This window comes from Ptychodera flava, chromosome 10 (assembly GCF_041260155.1).
Source record: "Ptychodera flava strain L36383 chromosome 10, AS_Pfla_20210202, whole genome shotgun sequence".
Taxonomy (NCBI): Eukaryota; Metazoa; Hemichordata; class Enteropneusta; family Ptychoderidae; genus Ptychodera; species Ptychodera flava.
In genome coordinates, this window is record NC_091937.1 from 15558275 (window position 1) to 15575708 (window position 17434).

Genomic DNA, 17434 nt, shown 5'->3' on the forward strand with positions numbered 1-17434 from the left:
AATATGTGCTGATAGCGAAGAAGGATTCCGCAGCTGAATTTTTTTCTCTAATACTCGTGAAACATATGTAAAACAAAATGTTAAGTTAACATTTTGTAAGCGCACACAGGCATACGTACATACATCATTATGTAGGAACAGTTGTGGACTCCATTTGTTTCGCCTTTTGAACATCATTAATGCAAAACTGGGAGTCACATTGTGAGCCATACATACATACATACATACATACATACATGGTAAGGTATACTCTTTCGGAGGATGTGTTGGCCCTGAAAAGGACCGTTTGGTTTGGGTTTTGTAGTTTAGCTGAGATTTATTTCTTCTCAGCCTTTGTCTTGGGTTTCTTCGGTTTGGATGTCTTCTTTGGTGTCTTTTTGGCCACAGGTTTCTTCGTTGCTTTCTTGACTGGTTTCTTTGTCACCTTCTTGGCTGGCTTCTTTGGCTTGCTGTCCTTCTTCGGGGTTTTCTTGGCGGTTTTCTTAGGAGTGGATTTGGCCTTTTTCGTCTTGGTTACTTTCTTCTCTTTCGGCTTCTTGTCTTTGGGTTTCTTAGCTGGCTTCTTCTTTGGAGCAGCTTTCTTGGCCGGCTTCTTCTTCTTTGGTTTCTCGGGCAGCTTGCCGACGCGAAGACGCCCGGTGACACCAGTGGCCGTTGACCCCTTCGGTCGAACCAGGACACCAGATTCAAGACCAGACTTGAGAGCACGACGAAGGTTGGAGGTCAGGTGAGACTCGCTTACAGTGGGATAGTGAGAAGTGATGTAGGCTTTGATGGCCTGGACGGAGCTACCCTTCTTGTCTTTCAAAGACTTGATGGCCTCAACAACCATGTCGATGGTCTTTGGATGGGTAGGAGCTGCCTTGGGTTTCTTTGCTGGAGCGGTTTCTGCCATGATGTCAACGTATTACAATGATTTGCTGGTGTAGAACAAGTGAACTGTTGAGACGATTGTCTGAGAATGTGAGACTGGTGACAGAGGACGCCTTTATTATAGTAGTCTCGCGAACGTCGGAGAAAACATAGGTGTCAACGAGGCCGCTCAGCGTCCTGGCGTTGTCATTTTCTTGCTGATCGTGTACTTTTTGCTTTCAAGAATTGTCGAAATTCTCGCCAAATATTTACTCATGGTACATTTCGTTACAATCTCATGAAAACCGATTATGTTTACACCATATCCAGCATAAATGTTGTATATCTTTATGTGTACGTTCACATTATTCGTTACTTTAGCCCACATCATTGGACTTGAAAATGACCGTCCGCCTGTTTTTCCCGACTGTTTCTTCGACATTTTCTCGGCCTTTAAAACCTGAAGGATATATCCTTACACGAGACAAAAATACTTAAGATATAGTCAGCTTTCAATTGATGAATCGGTGACACAACATTATATCGTTTTCTGTGAGAAATCCTTTTATGGTATGCCAAAGTATGGATTGCCAGCCGAATCCACAATACTCCCTCTACGGCAATAAAGAAAAAGAAACATGCTCTTCCCACTGGCAACAAACTACTTACAAAACACTTCTTCACTGAACAGGAAACATGCTGTTCCTAATAAAAACATCTTGGAAAACAGTACCTTACGTTATCAGGTTAGAAGTCAAATTTCGTAGTAAGAAGTCTTAAGTTACAACGATACAACAATACAACGATTACGAAGTTCCTTAAGGTTTTCATACCATGGAGGCAGTGGGCAGATCTCACTGGTATTCATCTGCGGTACGTGTTATCATACTTCAAAGTTTTACACACATAACTATTTTTAGTATATTGTGTAGCTTTAAGGTAGAACACACCTCGGGGACAGATAGTCAGAATCTAAAATTTCTACAATTCTTTTCTGAGCTACAACTTGTGGGGGCTCATTTAATGCTCTTGGAGAAAGAAAACCTTTCACCGTCTTTAGTTTTTCGAAAATCCAAAATTTACTTTCCTGTCAATGCAATTGAGGTATAATCCGTGATAACTAGGCGTGAATGCCAATATGTGCGCACTGATTTTGAACTCGATACCAACACTAAAACTGGTCATTGATTGGTCAAATAGGTTGTTCCAACTATCACAAGTACCCCTCTTTGGGGAATGTCCGGTCTGTGAAATGAGAAACAATGGAGTGTACACCGACAGGGTGGGTCTTGTCAACCATTTCCAAGTATAATCTGTCAATGGACCATTTCCTCCCTGGGTGTCAATGTGTGCTTTGATCGATCTTGAACTACAGATTAAGAAACTTATTTTTCTTTGTCTGTGCTTGAACTGAAGGTATAATCCCCTGTTTCCTGACAAGCGATGCAGAAACTGCGTTCTCGCTGGTTGCAACTAACACTTCCCTGCATCCGTAATTGTGCATTTTGTTTTCAAACAATGGAGGGAGCCATGCTGTTATAGCAGAGATGTTCCCAGCATGAGTATTTACCGGCGCTACACACCCATCCCGACAGAAGAAGCCGGCTCAGTGCCCATGAGCTACAATTATTACAACTAGCATTTATGATAAGATGCATAAACACAAAGCAGTGTTTAAACATGACTGTATCAGCTACTATTAGATGTTGCACGAATGTATGTATGTATGTATGTATGTATGTATGTATGTATGTATGTATGTATGTATGTATGTATGTATGTATGTATGTATGTATGTATGTATGTATGTATGTATGTATGTATGTATGTATGTATGTATGTATGTATGTATGTATGTATGTAGCTGTGTATTTTAATTATTTATATTTTTATTTCTATGTTCATGGTTTCTATATTTATTTATCTATTCTCATATGAACTGGCTGAACGATTACCACTACAAAATATAGGAAATATTTAGTCCCAGGCTGAGGCTTGGATAATACGGCAAACAGGGGCAGTTCCTATAAATTCCAAGTACTCTCCAACCGATGGTGCACAAAAGATCTTCGCCAATGTTATCCTCATTACTGTGACAGTTGTCTCAATATTCAATCTTTTATATTGATATGAACACAGTGTGTGGGGAAGTGACTTTTAAACTTTAAGATGTTTTTTTTATGATGTCTGTACATAGTGGACATACGTATTGAAATCGAGATGAACATTTCTTCTGTATCTGAATAGGTTGTAAATCGACAGAAGCTGATGACACTGCTTTCACTCTCAATCTGAAGTAAAACTGTTACGCGTGCCAGAAATATTCCATTGCAGAACATCCGCAGTTGTAGCAATAGTGTGCCGTGAAGGAGAATGTGGTTTGCAGTTACACCAAGTTTGTTGTATTAGACTTTCAAAATACTAATAAATTTATCGAAGGGATCTGTCATGATTTATATCTTATTACGTACAAGTCGATAACGAAGAAGTTTCTTGAAGCACGGTCCCTCAAGGAGGGACCGTGCTTGAAGCGAAACCACATTGACCTTCAGATGACGCAACTTCACATTCTTGTAGGTTTTTCTTTTTCGTTTTCTTTCCTTGTAATAGTGATTTAGAACTGTAATATGGAAAACGTTTTTTCGTCCTGATTATGGTTGCATACGCCACAGAGGGACTCCATATTTGAAGTAAATAGAGGAGTTACGGAAAGGCCTATAGCCTCGTCCCAGGTTACTTTGTCAGGTTTTTTTAGTCGCTTTATTCTTTACAGTAATGTTGATCTAGACTAGAAAGGCTGTAATCGAGTTAATATTTTATTGTTACGTTTTCAGCACGGTGGAAGCAATTCAAAGATGCATACTATGCAGAATTACGCAATGCATTTATTCCCTACACGAATAAAGAACACTGTGAAATTTGTGAAAACGGTTAATACGCTATTGTGTCATCCAATACCACCCTGATTGACATGCACTTTGTAACACTCCGTAAACATGTACATGTATATCAATATCGTTGGCTTGTTTGTAAAAATTGTTTGAACAATTATGTTGAATGCATAGTGTTGCAGAAAGTGTGTGTGAAACGATATCCGAAAACTATAGAACATTTTGTTCAACGGTAATTATAGTTTTGAGCTAAAGATTCCGTCGTTAACCATTTGTAGGCTCATACACCCTCACATATACACACACACAATATCCATACTTACAGCTATGGACGTATTGCTGCATATATTACATCACGTGTCACCCACATATTATCCCACGCGCTTTTTTCCCCTTTTGAACTTCAATTCATCTAGCCAAACTGGAGAGACCTCGCTGTAAGTCATATTGTGAGTCATACTTCGGTAGAATGAATTGATGTGGTTTGTTTAGACACATACAGATACACACAAACACACACATATACCATGGAGGTAGTACTACTCTACTACCTCCATGCATATACATAGTAAGGTATACTCTTTCGGAGGATGTGTTGGCCCTGAAAAGGGCCGTTTGGTTTGGGTTTTGTAGTTTAGCTGAGATTTATTTCTTCTCAGCCTTTGTCTTGGGTTTCTTCGGTTTGGATGTCTTCTTTGGTGTCTTTTTGGCCACAGGTTTCTTTGTTGCTTTCTTGACTGGTTTCTTTGTCGCCTTCTTGGCTGGCTTCTTTGGCTTGCTGTCCTTCTTCGGAGTTTTCTTGGCGGTTTTCTTGGGAGTGGATTTAGCCTTTTTCGTCTTGGTCACTTTCTTCTCTTTCGGCTTCTTGTCTTTGGGTTTCTTAGCTGGCTTCTTCTTTGGAGCAGCTTTCTTGGCCGGCTTCTTCTTCTTTGGTTTCTCGGGCAGCTTGCCGACGCGAAGACGGCCGGTGACACCGGTGGCCGTTGACCCCTTCGGACGAACCAGGACACCGGATTCAAGCCCGGACTTGAGAGCACGGCGAAGGCTGGAGGTCAGGTGAGACTCGCTTACAGTGGGATAGTGAGAAGTGATGTAGGCTTTGATGGCCTGGACGGAGCTACCTTTCTTGTCTTTCAAAGACTTGATGGCCTCAACAACCATGTCGATGGTCTTTGGATGGGTAGGAGCTGCCTTGGGTTTCTTAGCTGGAGCGGTTTCTGCCATGATTTCAACGTATTACAACGATTTGCTGGTGTAGAACAAGTGATCTGTTGAGACAATCGTCCGATAATGTGAGACTGGTGAGAGAGGACGCCTTTATTATAGTAGCCTCGCGAACGTCGGAGAAAACATAGGTGTCAACGAGGTCGCTCTGCGTGCTGGCGTTGTCATTTTTGTACTGCCATGTGCTTTTCGCTTTAAAGAATTGTCGAAATTCTCGCCAAATATTTGTCCATGGTACATTTCGTTACAATCCCCTGAAAACTGATTATCTTCGCAACATATACCAGTGTAAATGATATGTGTCTTCGTGGGTACGTTCAAATTATTCGTTACTTTAGCCACATCATTGGACTTGAAAATGACCGTCCGCCTGTTTTTCCCGACTGTCTGTCCGACATTTTTCGACTTTAAAAACCCGACATACATATCCTTGCACAAGCATAAAATAATCAGCATATATCCAACTTTCAATCGGTGATTTGTTGTGACACAACATAATATCGTTTTCTGTGGAAAATACCCTTTTTTATGATATATCAATGTTTGGGTTGTCACTAATACCCCCTCTACGGCAATAAAGAAACAGAAATATGCTCTTCCCACTGGCAACAAAGTATTAGCAAAACACTTCTCCACTGATCGGGAATCAAGAAACAGAAATTTGCTGTTCTCAGTGAAAAACTTGGAAAAAAATTCAAGTTATCAGGTCAGAAGTCAAATTTTGTAGTAAGAACTTAGTCAATACCATTTGGAAGTACGATGTCTTTCGGATTTCCATACCATGTATGTAGGCACTCGGTAGACCTCACCATGGAGCTAGCTCCATGACCTCACTCAAACTGATGTGTTTTGTCTTAAATGTTACCATATTTCAAGTCTTAGGAAAGTTTTATACACTCATGACTATTTATAGCATTGTGTAACTTCATCTACGTATCAATGTCTAGGGGAAAATTGCATATTAGTAAACCTACCTTCTCCATAGGTACTCCATAGGTGCCCCGATGGAGTGGAGTGGGTAAAACGACTTAGATATCAGATAATAATCAGCCAAGCATTTGTAAGAACTACACAATTAAACTATCTCATTTTTTCACATACGCTGCCTTTGCACACAGACAAGGGGAAAACCAAAATCGGGTTTGCTTTGTCCTACACTCGAATTCAATATGCATTATTCGAATCAAAGCGGTGAAGATTATGTGTTTATTCTCAGCGTGTCTCGTCAGCATAGACTAATGAAAAATCTACGATCGAAGAAAAGTCAAGAGAGCTAAAAACTCCTTTGTCGGGGGAAATATAGACCCAAGTCGGTTTGAAAAAGATAGGCATTTTGAGACCATTTTAACAAAACCATCCCGCAATTATGAGGTAGCCTAGGTCACGGTTAATACATTCCCAAAAACTAGCAGGTATCTCATGTGTCATCGCCTTAGTTTGCCAAGGTCTCTTTTCCGGGCAGCTGGATGCTCCCGGTATTAGTGGGAAGTACCGGACCCGTGCGAGCGGACGATGATGTACTATCATCGGCGTGACTTTAGCCTACTTCACGCTTTTTGACTGACGTATTGGTTTTTTTTTGTAATTTTGTTCTTGTTTCGACAGTAGATTTAACTGGTGAAAAAGAGTTGTTGAAAATGTTTTGTCCGAACCATTTGAAGTTATAACTCTTCTAATGAAAGATATGACAACCAAATTTATTAAACGGCTAGGAAATTTAGTCCATCGGTGTATAAAGACACTTCTAATCTTCTGAATACATGATCAAGTTTCTTCTTTCGCCCTGTACAGGCCCTTTGGGAGGGCAACCTATAAGACAACAAGTTGTTCATCATAAAACTAACAAAAACACCGCTATTCCATATGATTGCAGTTTTCGTTGTTCAGGACCACACATTAGGTGTAAAATAGTGACAATACTTTACCTCGGTAATTTCAAAATAGCACTAGCCTAGGGAGTCGTAAGTACAAAACTTTAAAATTCAAAATAGCGCTAGCGTAGGGAGTTGTAACCTTTCAACCTCAAAGCAAGATGGCTGCGCCCATGTCACTCGCCGGCAAGGTAGCTATTATTACAGGTGGGTGGCCATGTGCAAGGCTTCGAGCATAGCAGTTTTCAGGCTGCCTTTGCCGCTCACAGGACTAGATACAGAGCACCCTTGGTCGCTGTCGGGGTTAGGTTACGAACCGTGGTTAAATGATTGAGATCTTATCTTACCTACATCATGATCATGGAGCTCCGTTTCTAGCTCTGCATGGCAGGGCTGTGTGTTACCGGCGTTATACGGCCTCCCACCACATGCAGTGGAGGCCGCATAACGCCGGTAACACACAGCCCTGCCATGCAGAGCTACATGCCTACATGGATAGGGTTGCTGCTTGCTGCGGATCCGTAGCCCTACCACTCCCTTTGCTAGCATGCTGGTTGTGTTGGGGGAGTGGGGTTAGCCACTCCCCCAACACAACCAGCAAAGGAGTGGTAGGGCTACGGATCCGCAGCAAGGTTGCTGCATGCAGCTGCTGGCTGCAGTTCTAAAGCCCACAACTTTCCCAAGCAAAAGTTGTGGGCAACGGAAGGAAGGGTCAAACCAAGGTGTTTTGAGTCACTGTCGCTAGTGGTTCAATACATGGCGAAGGTTCCTGCAAGCATTAGAAGAAAGATTACTTAATACTTGTGCTTGAAACATAAAAAGGGGTGGACATGCCCTGCTCCTGCAGAGTGAGGATAGCAGAAGTGGCAGTGGCTGCTACCCCCAGTGCTCCAAGTTCAAAAGTTTCAAAACATGACGACTCAGCATGGATGTAAAAATTTTTTACATCCATGGACTCAGTGACTAGTGGACACACCTTTAGTTAACTAAAGGGATTTTCTTAGGGGCTTTAACCCTAACCCTTAAGTCAACTAATCTACAGTCTTGCCCTCCGGGCTAAACAAAATCTCGATCTTTAACAAATCTCGATCCTTTTATCTGACTCCCAAACAACACGACAGCAGAGCTGTAGATATACTACCACTCACTTCCGTGGTTGCGTTGTGTAGCATCTCAATCTATATCCTATCGGTTACAACCCTGCTTCCATTCTTTGATTAACATTAAAGAAAATCGAGAGGGAGTCATTTTTAGTCAAAAGTAAAAGTTTTTAATTACGATATGGCGGTGCTAAGTTTGCAAAATAGGAACACCTTTCAAGATGGAATTTGATGAAACTTTGTCATCAGTGGATGATTAAGGTATAAAGGAGTAAACCATCAAGTATAACAGGAATGAACGGTAAAAGAAAATTCAAAAACATTTTAAATGTGTACAAAGCAAAATATTATAAACTGCTGCCAGCAAAAAAATGAGTAAAAATTAGAAATACACAACTACCAGTGGCTACCACTTTCAATGTCAATAAACAGAGATTCATTGGCTGTTCACCAGGTGCAAGCTCAGGTATTGGTGCAGCAACTAGTGTTTTGTTTGCAAGACTAGGAGCAAATCTAGCACTGACAGGCAGAAATGATAAAAACTTGGAACAGACTGGGAAAAAATGTGAAGAACACAGCTGTAAGGTGAGTGAGTGAATCTTACATTGCATGCAGTGATTTATTCAAAAAAAAAAAGAAATAAAAACAACATGGAAGTTAACTATATAAAGTTTACTAAAAGATTTCTAATCATATAATTAAGTTCTTTACAGTACAGCAGTGTGAGTTGGAGAGATGCTCCCCTTTCGCTCAACTTCACCATAGAAAACATAAAGAATGTACAAAAATCTGGTTGCAGAACAGTTCACAAAGAATTAGGTGTTCTTCCTCTCATGTATACAAGGCATAATGTCAAGTAACCGGTATTATGATTGCTAGTTTTCAGGAAAAAAAAATCAGAAATGCAAGATCTTTCACCTTCATTTGTTCTTAATTTCTAAATTTAGATGAGCGGAGATGAGTTTGCGTGATAGTCCTTGCAATTCATAATAACCTCACAGCGTAAATCTACAGCACATGCACTATGCATTCATGCCTTAATTACACAGCCAATGAGACTGTTTTACATAATCACCAAAATGTCAAAGCCTTAAGAGAAGTCAGTTGATTGGTGAAGAGGGTAGCACAGCCAAATAAAATGTCATTACAGTTTGAATTCAGCCAACTTGCTCTACAAGATCTTACATGGTTCGTAAGCATTGACTTGATCAGAAAATAATGAGTAAGATTTGCATTCACAGCCTCTGTTAATCACTGGTGATGTCACAAAGGAAGCAGATGTTGAAAATTTAGTGGAAAGCGCCCTCAAACATTTTGGAAAATTAGATGTTGTAGTAAGTATACAATTAATCTATCACTTAACTTTGTACATTGTCTTCACAAAATGTAGTTTTACCGAGAAAGTTTATGGAACAAATTTCCAATTGTTTATGTTTGTTAAGGGAGAAAAATTAAAAATTAAAATGGACCATGATCTGAAATAGTATGGATGAAAGATATGATGCGAGCTGAGTGTAACCTTGTTCTCCTGTATGCTAGGGATTTCAGTCTGATAGAGTAGTACACCAGTATGGTAGTGTTGTAAACCAGTACACAGTGGAATGCTAAAATATTGTTTCATCAAGGATACTACTGTAAAAGGGATGGTGCCCCACTACCATATTTACAATGGATTATCCAGGATTATTGAGGAAGGGCAAAATCTGTGGTTATGCATATTATCAGCAAGTGTCATTGTTGGGTGTTGTCCCATTGCGGAACTGATCACCCCCACCCCAACCCCTTTTTGCGTTCAACAGGTACGGCACAGGTAGCCAAACTCAGGAAATCCCGCTATCCCACTGCCTACATGAAACTCTGTGTAGTGTTACTGAAAGTAATAATTTTGTCAGAAATTTGCTGTTAGTGCATATGTGTAACATATTACCCTCTTAATTTTTTTTTTCTGTACCTGTTTTTCAGGTCAACAATGCCGGCATTATAGACTTAGGAGGGATAGAAAACACAACACTGGAAAGGTTTGACAGGATGATGGATATAAATATCAGGTAAAAAATCAAATCAGTCTTTATTATACCTTATTTTTCCCATTGTTTGTGGATAAAGATAATGTTTTATTTTGCAGTATCAGATTTGCAGACATATTTCAGATCTTCCAGTATTTTGTAATCTAAAGTACAAGATGTCTACACTCTTTTTTTTCTCAACCTCTGAAACTTTCTGTTGGTCAACATCGTGTAAATATAAGTAAAATGGCACATTTTTTGCATGCATGTGTTATTCCATTCAGAATTGTGTGTCATTAGTTAATGGGGCACCCTGCCTCCGCTGTTGAAACTGCATAATAAAGTTACCCAGATTTTGTCATTTTAAATTTTATTTTGACTGTATCAAATACCTTTGTCATTTTCATATTTGCAAGTCATGGTCATGAGAAATATGAAAAAAGTAAAATGTTGACAAAACACATATGAACTGAAACCGCACAAACTTGTAGCTTGTGATAATGTATTAATCTTTAACATGTTCATCTCTTTAGCTTTAAACTGCTTAAAGTATGTTCTCAAGTCTTCTGGTATGACTTGACCTAAGGCTAACAACCACAGGATGACAGAAATTTTTTATTCTTCTTCAACCTTTTTCAGGTCTGTCTTCTACCTGTCATCCCTAGCAGTACCACATCTCATAAAAACAAAAGGAAATATTGTTAATGTATCCAGCGTCAATGGAATGAGGGCGGTATGTAAAACTCGTTCAGTTTTTCTTTCCGACTAAATCCTGACATTTAGAAATGAAAACATGGATTGATATCATTTATCGAGAGAAGGATTAAATCGTAGAGATAGGAAAATCATTACTAAAGGGAATTGTTTAATATTTCATGAATGACATTTTGTATGCGTTTTAGCTTTTCAGTGTCATTTTGATGATGAATATTTAATAGACTTAAAAATCTGTCTTTTCAGTTTCCCAATGTCCTTGCCTATTGTGTTTCTAAAAGCGCAGTGGATCAGTTTACGCGGTGTGCAGCTCTGGGTGAGTGTAAAACGATATGACAGAGAGCAGAGAATCATTACATTTCGCTGTAACCGTATATATACCGGCCTCCTTGGTTCAATACACTTGAAGGCACATAGATCATGAGTTAGGCATGCACAAGTTTAGAAATAATCATTTTACTTTCAAACCAAAGCATACTGTCATATATTAAAAATACTTTATAGATTCTAATGTTGTACTCAGGAGACATACAGAAACCAACTCTTCTGTAATAGCCAGATGACGTTGACAAGTGTGCAACACGGTTTACTATAACAATGTACACAACAGTAATCAATGATATCAAGAGTAATGTTTTATGAGTACACAAGTGTCAATGATGTACACAACATAAATTAACTATACAGAGAGTGGCCTTTTATTAGGTACACAAGTTTTAATGATGTAAACAACAGATGTTTATGATGTAGAGAGTAGCCTTTTAGGCACACAAGTTTTGATGATGTACACAACATGTCACAGATATTGATGATTTAAAGACTAGCCTTTTATGAGCTACACAACAAGTTTCAATGACATACACAACAGATATTGATGATGTAAGGTGCAGACTCCAATGATGTAAGCAAAGTTACTTACCTGCATTGTTTCTTTTGTCTGTCTTTAGATCTGGCACCTCACCAAGTCAGAGTCAATTCAGTCAAGTAAGTCTCTACAAAGAAGTAGCTTTACTTAATCTATGACCACATTGATAATGTTGTCGTTATTTTGCCTGTGGCCCCATTGCACAAACTGTCTTTATACTCTATTGTCTCAACACTTGTGTGATCATCATTATGAGGATTGCATGTTGGGTCCAAAACGGTTGACATGCTTTGTCAAACCAGGGACAGTCATTGCCCTCATGGAATTAGGGACAGTTGTTGCCCTAATGAACCAGGGAGAGTCTACACCCTTATTAAACCAGGGACAGTTGTTGCCCTAATGAAACCAGGGACAGTTGTTGCCCTAATGAACCAGCGACAGTTGTTGCCCTCATGAAACCAGGGACAGTTGTTGCCCTAATGAACCAGGGACAGTTGTTGCCCTCATGAAACCAGGGACAGTCATTGCCCTCATGGAATTAGGGACAGTTGTTGCCCAAATGAACCAGGGAGAGTCTACCCCCTTATTAAACCAGGGACAGTTGTTGTCCTAATGAAACCAGGGACAGTCTACAATGTAATGAGACTGTCAGGGACAGATTTGTGAAAGTAATGCCACCTTTGCCATTTGGTGACAGTGGAACAGTTTTTTAGACTTTAACCGTGACCACAAATAGTAGGAGTTGATTATAATATTGATCAGAAAGTGATGGATAGTATTTAATTTAAGAAGAAAATTTATTTAATAAGCCTAAAAAACTGTTTGAATAAAACTTTTAACCATTTCACTACTTGATCCAAACCACTGTTTTCAAAGTTAACTATGGAGCTGTGGACATGGAACTTTGTGAAAAGGTCATGTGATCAAAATGATGAAACCAAAGTCACAAAACTTTGATATCGTTTACTACAGTCACATCACATTTATCTTGTTGTATTGAACAGCCCTGGTGTCACTGTTACTGAACTGCAGAAGAGGGGAGGACTGAATGAAGAGGCGTATGCAAAGGTAGATGTAACATGGCTCTAGGCCTGACCCTTGAACCCACAACAGATGCAGCCCCCCCCCACCCTGAAAGCCATATGACTATTGCAGACTTCTTTTGAAAAAAATCAATGTGCACTAAAAGAGAGTGACTTGCCAGATTTCTGAAAATTTTTATTATTACAGTCTTTACAGAATGTCTATAAATCAGTGATGAAATATTGTGTTGTGAGGATAAGCAAGCATCAAGAATTATGTCTGTATCTATGATTACCACTACAACCCAAACTTGATCTTGAAATCAACACTGTAAGTCAATGGCATTTGACAATCAGTTCCTGTTAGGGTCACTTTTCTTCATACTCACCTACCGGTATGTTGCAATAGCCACTATGGCCATCACAAAGCTGAATCAAAACTGTACTGGTTATCTCGTAATAGACATCAACATCTCAGGGTCACTGGTCTTGATGTTCCCAGAATATAAAATAATGATCAGAAACCATTTTCAGTAGAAATGTAATACCTAATGTATATAGATACTAAAACTGTACAGAGTGACATTTCAAATCATGCCAAAATTTTGTGTGATCTCTAAAAAAATTGTCTCATATGAACTGTAAGTGAATTTAAAAGCACTGTTCACAATCCCTGGGATGGCCTTTATTGTAGTCTGTAAGAAGATTATGGAGGTGTGATGGCCTTTTGTTTTCCATTGAAATTGTAATCTGCTGAGTAAATTTTCTGATGAGACAATCTGGTGTTAATACATGCCTTTAAGTATACCTTGATTAACACCCCATAGCTGTATCTCTTTGTATTTTGACATTTTTGATAAGATAGTTTGAAATCAAATGCAATTAATGTAAAGAGGCTAACTGAAGTGTGACCACAGAACGCTTTTTTCACACACTAGTGATGACGCACAATTTACATTTTAACAACGAAATAATTTTCAAGTATAGACTCAAATGGGGCTGCTGTATATAAGTGCCTGAATTGAAAGGACCAAATCCATCAGCAAGGATTGAAATGATAAAATTTTCAAAGACAATATTGCTTGCTGACAGGAATCCAAAATATATCTCTGAAGATTTGAATGTATTCTTCTGGTAAGTAAAATGCAATAAGATACAGCTAATGGAGCTTTAAATGATCTAATGAGCATGTAATTCTCTGAGAAATCATATCACCATTTGAGAAAGTATTATCTCCCTATCACATTAGTCTAATGTGATAAAGAGATAAATTACGTATTGCCATGGAAACTCTGATAGCAGTCACAATACTTCGATGATTACTTTTGAATCATTGACTGGATTTCAATCTGAAGTGGGATAGTCTGATCAGGGAACATAGTCTGCCATCAATAATGGAACGCTATTGACTACAAGAAACCCAGGTGTACTGATAGGCTTACTAAAGAATAGTTATTTGCATGTTGAGCAGAACTATTTATAGCTTAGCATGAAAAAATGATTTAATAATTTAATTTGTTGTTACTGGGAATCAGGTGCTAATTTTTCAGCGTCTTTGTCAGAGGTTAGTAATTAGTGGTTGTCAGGCGCCCTGCTTGTAAGCCAGATATCAAAACCTCTGTACCGAGGTCTCTCCCAACCAAAAGAGCAGACAATCAACTGTTCAAAGGCCTTTGTACAAACTGTCTGTAGGTACCAAGGACGATCGCACCGATTTTCCAAAGCCTGTCTGAAAGCAAATCTGAAATTAGTGTGATAATCCATTCATTTTTATCACACTTGCACGTATGTATGTAGGTTTATCATACAAGAGGAAACAGAATACTAATTATACCACATGACTAGGCCCTCTTTGCATATGTATCCTTACTCACCGTGGGGGAAAAAGTGTAGTTCTGTCCTTTCATTTCTTTTTCCTGAAGAAGTATGATACTTGAGCATTCCTGAGTGAGGATGTTTTTGTGACATTAAATGCAAAATCACAGTGCACCAATTGCGTGGACATTTTGTGTTACAGTTACAGCCCACCCAGAGATTTTTTGAATTTTTCTCTCCTCATTTTCAAAACATTGCTTTTTCATACGACAGTTCCTGATCACTTTTCCTGTTTCTTTTTACTTTAACAGTGTAAAAATGGCGCCCCTTGCATTAGCATGTATTAATAAAATCAGGACAATGGTTTGTTGATCAGATCTATTTGCAATTTAACCAATTAATCTCATTGTATAATTACAAGTGTAGACTTTGTTACATTTCCAATGTTCACAGTCTACCAAATAGAAACCAGTCTTGCTTCCCATTGATCAAAAACTTCCTTCTGTTTTTATAATTTTTTTTCTTTTTTTTCTTATTCCTGTCAAGTTCCTGGAGAGAAGCAAGACCACTCATGCACTCGGCAGGCCAGGTGATCCTGAAGAAGTGGCCAATACCATCGCGTTCCTGGCATCTGACGCCGCCTCGTTCATTACTGGGGCTCAAGTTCCTGTCGATGGGGGACGACACGCAATGTGCCCGCGATGAGCTCACATCCAAATAGTTCAATCAAAACTATCTGTACAAAATAATATCATGCTGCCATGCTTGATAATACTGATGATTTTCCCATAGGCAGGTGTCTGATAAAACTATTCAGTGACCAATCGTGAAATTCATGAGTGCAAAAATGTCTGTGGAACCGTAGACTGTAGAGAAAACATTTCTCCAGGGTCTATGATACTCTAGGGTCTATGATACTCCAGGGTCTACGATGGAACAGACCCTCCAACAGTGTTTTATAAATTAAACACACAACATGAGATATTTTATTTTCAAATTAAAAGCTTGATTTATTCCATCTGATGAAAGTTTTATTTTCAAATAAACATTTTTAAATATTTAATTTGATACTTTATCTCACTTTGAGTCATAAGAGGAGAATGTGAGAGGCGATGATTCTGATGAAATAATTTAGACCCCTTAGTATGCTGTTTTTCTTCATTGGGTTCCCTAAGTCCATGTATGGAAAATGGAACCCCCAACTTTGCAATAAGAAATTTAGGACTCCCAAGCACAGTAGTGTTGGTCCAATAGACTTTGTCTACCAGGTAAATTTGTTGTTTTTCAAATCCTACCATTTTTCCAATCCTGGAATGCGTGCCCTATAGAATTATAGAATCTTTAACCATACCGTGGACATCAAAGGTGACATTATCCAGGTCATCTATGTACTGAACAATACAGTCATTATTCAATAGAAAATGAAAGAATAACCAAAACATTTGAAAACATTGTTTTTGCTATTTTGATTTTACAGGTGCAAGCTGCATGCAAATGTAAAAGCTACAAAAACAATGTTTATGTCTGACTGATTTAATTAGTCTTCGAAATAAATCTAATGACCAAATATTTGGATTTTTGGTGTTTTTTATTTCAAAAAAGCCAGCTGTAGACAAGGTTGACCTATATTCCTTCAGCTCATTAAATATTAATGTGATCTAGAAGTACACGAAGATTAAATCACTTACAGTTTTCGTTTCTCAGATTCTTCACAGCTCTTCTAGGTCTTCATCAAAAACCGATTTCTTTCCAGTCATTATTCACATGATGTGAATAATGACTGGAAAGAAATCAGTTTTTGCGTTATGTCCCAGTTTTGCTTCATAAACGTGTCCGTATCAGAAGCTTTGCCATGGTGTTCCAAATCACGCGGCGGCCGACATACAATTTAAATGATCCACATTATCAAATCGGTAAACCACAAATTAAATGTTTTGAGCGCCCTGCCTTTCCTTCACACCCATAAAGTGCTGATATAACTTAAAGGTAAAATTCGCCTCCATTTTGGGTTTATCTTTTGTGGGGGCTTATTTTGAAGCTTAAGGAGTAACAGAAGTCTTCACCGGTTTTTTTTTTTTGTGAAAATCGAAAATTTTATTTTTCCCCAGAGAGTTTACACCGGGATGGCGGCCATTTTGAATTTCAAATATCGGTAAATCTTTGGTTGTTTCTCCAGTACCAAAATTTGCACGGTGACCCCCGATTTTTATTCTTGATTTTGAAAGAGAATGGTTGAAAGTTTCGTTAAGGAAAGTTTTAGCAAAATTTTACACCTACTACCTTAAAAAGGGAAAAGAAAAGTATTTTGTAGTCTGTGTTACGGTAATCTCAAAGTAGTTTAGTAAGGAGTAAAGATGAAAATAGAAATCTATCATAGCGTACTTCTGTCAAATGTCAAGGACTGGGAAACAAACATGTAACATCAATAATAGAACAATTTCTTGTATTTAATGAACTTATAATTTTCTATATTATCGTTTTATCAGGAGATCTTTTACAAGCAAGTGTCTGATCGGTAAAGTGAAATGATTGACGATTGACAACGATATGAAGGCGGTCAAATGATCGGTTCTCTCTCGGCAATTGAGCAGTAACGTAGCCCCCGTAAATGTAACAATCTTCAGAAATCTAACACCAACCACAACTGTGATACAACCATATTTGTAATAAAGACACCAACCATATTTGTAATAACAGTAACCATAAATGTGATCACAAAGAGGCAACTGTAAGTGTAATATTAATGGACCATAAATGTAATCAAATCTACATAAACACATCGCCACAGGTGATTTAGCTCTTTATGTATTGACGGCATTATCATGTGAGTAGTTTCTATTTTTGTGAGTTGATCAGTATCACACAAACAAACTGCATAATGTTGATAATATAAACCGTCCAGTTCCTTAATTGTGACATCGATTGGCAAACCTCTTCACTGTCATGCACAAGAGATTTATGTTTCTCATCTGAATAGCTTTCTTCCATTTTTTCAATCAAATACTGTTTGTTCTGGCCATCGATATTTTCAATAAGAAGCGTAAGGAAAGTAAGGTTAGTTTTTTCTTTATAAT

The 17434-nt window shown here is 38.5% G+C and overlaps 3 protein-coding genes across 3 annotated transcripts; 1 reads left to right on the forward strand and 2 right to left on the reverse strand.

Annotated features, from left to right (window-relative positions):
* Window positions 1-218: 218 nt before the first annotated feature.
* LOC139142109 (late histone H1-like) lies at window positions 219-943 on the reverse strand. The gene has a single exon (XM_070711932.1). It carries the CDS (start codon window positions 893-895, stop codon window positions 317-319), a length of 579 nt encoding a protein of 192 aa, XP_070568033.1. The 5' UTR covers window positions 896-943; the 3' UTR covers window positions 219-316.
* A 3393-nt stretch (window positions 944-4336) lies between these two features.
* On the reverse strand, window positions 4337-5015 carry LOC139141430 (late histone H1-like). The gene has a single exon (XM_070711055.1). The coding sequence runs from the start codon at window positions 4965-4967 to the stop codon at window positions 4389-4391; it is 579 nt and encodes a 192-aa protein (XP_070567156.1). The 5' UTR covers window positions 4968-5015; the 3' UTR covers window positions 4337-4388.
* Window positions 5016-6976: 1961 nt separating this feature from the next.
* Window positions 6977-15929, forward strand: LOC139142094 (uncharacterized oxidoreductase TM_0325-like). Its single transcript, XM_070711907.1, has 9 exons — window positions 6977-7045; window positions 8393-8523; window positions 9180-9272; window positions 9901-9986; window positions 10584-10677; window positions 10905-10974; window positions 11606-11642; window positions 12528-12591; window positions 14907-15929. Exons 1-9 carry the CDS (start codon window positions 7000-7002, stop codon window positions 15063-15065), a joined length of 780 nt encoding a protein of 259 aa, XP_070568008.1. The 5' UTR covers window positions 6977-6999; the 3' UTR covers window positions 15066-15929.
* Window positions 15930-17434: the final 1505 nt, after the last annotated feature.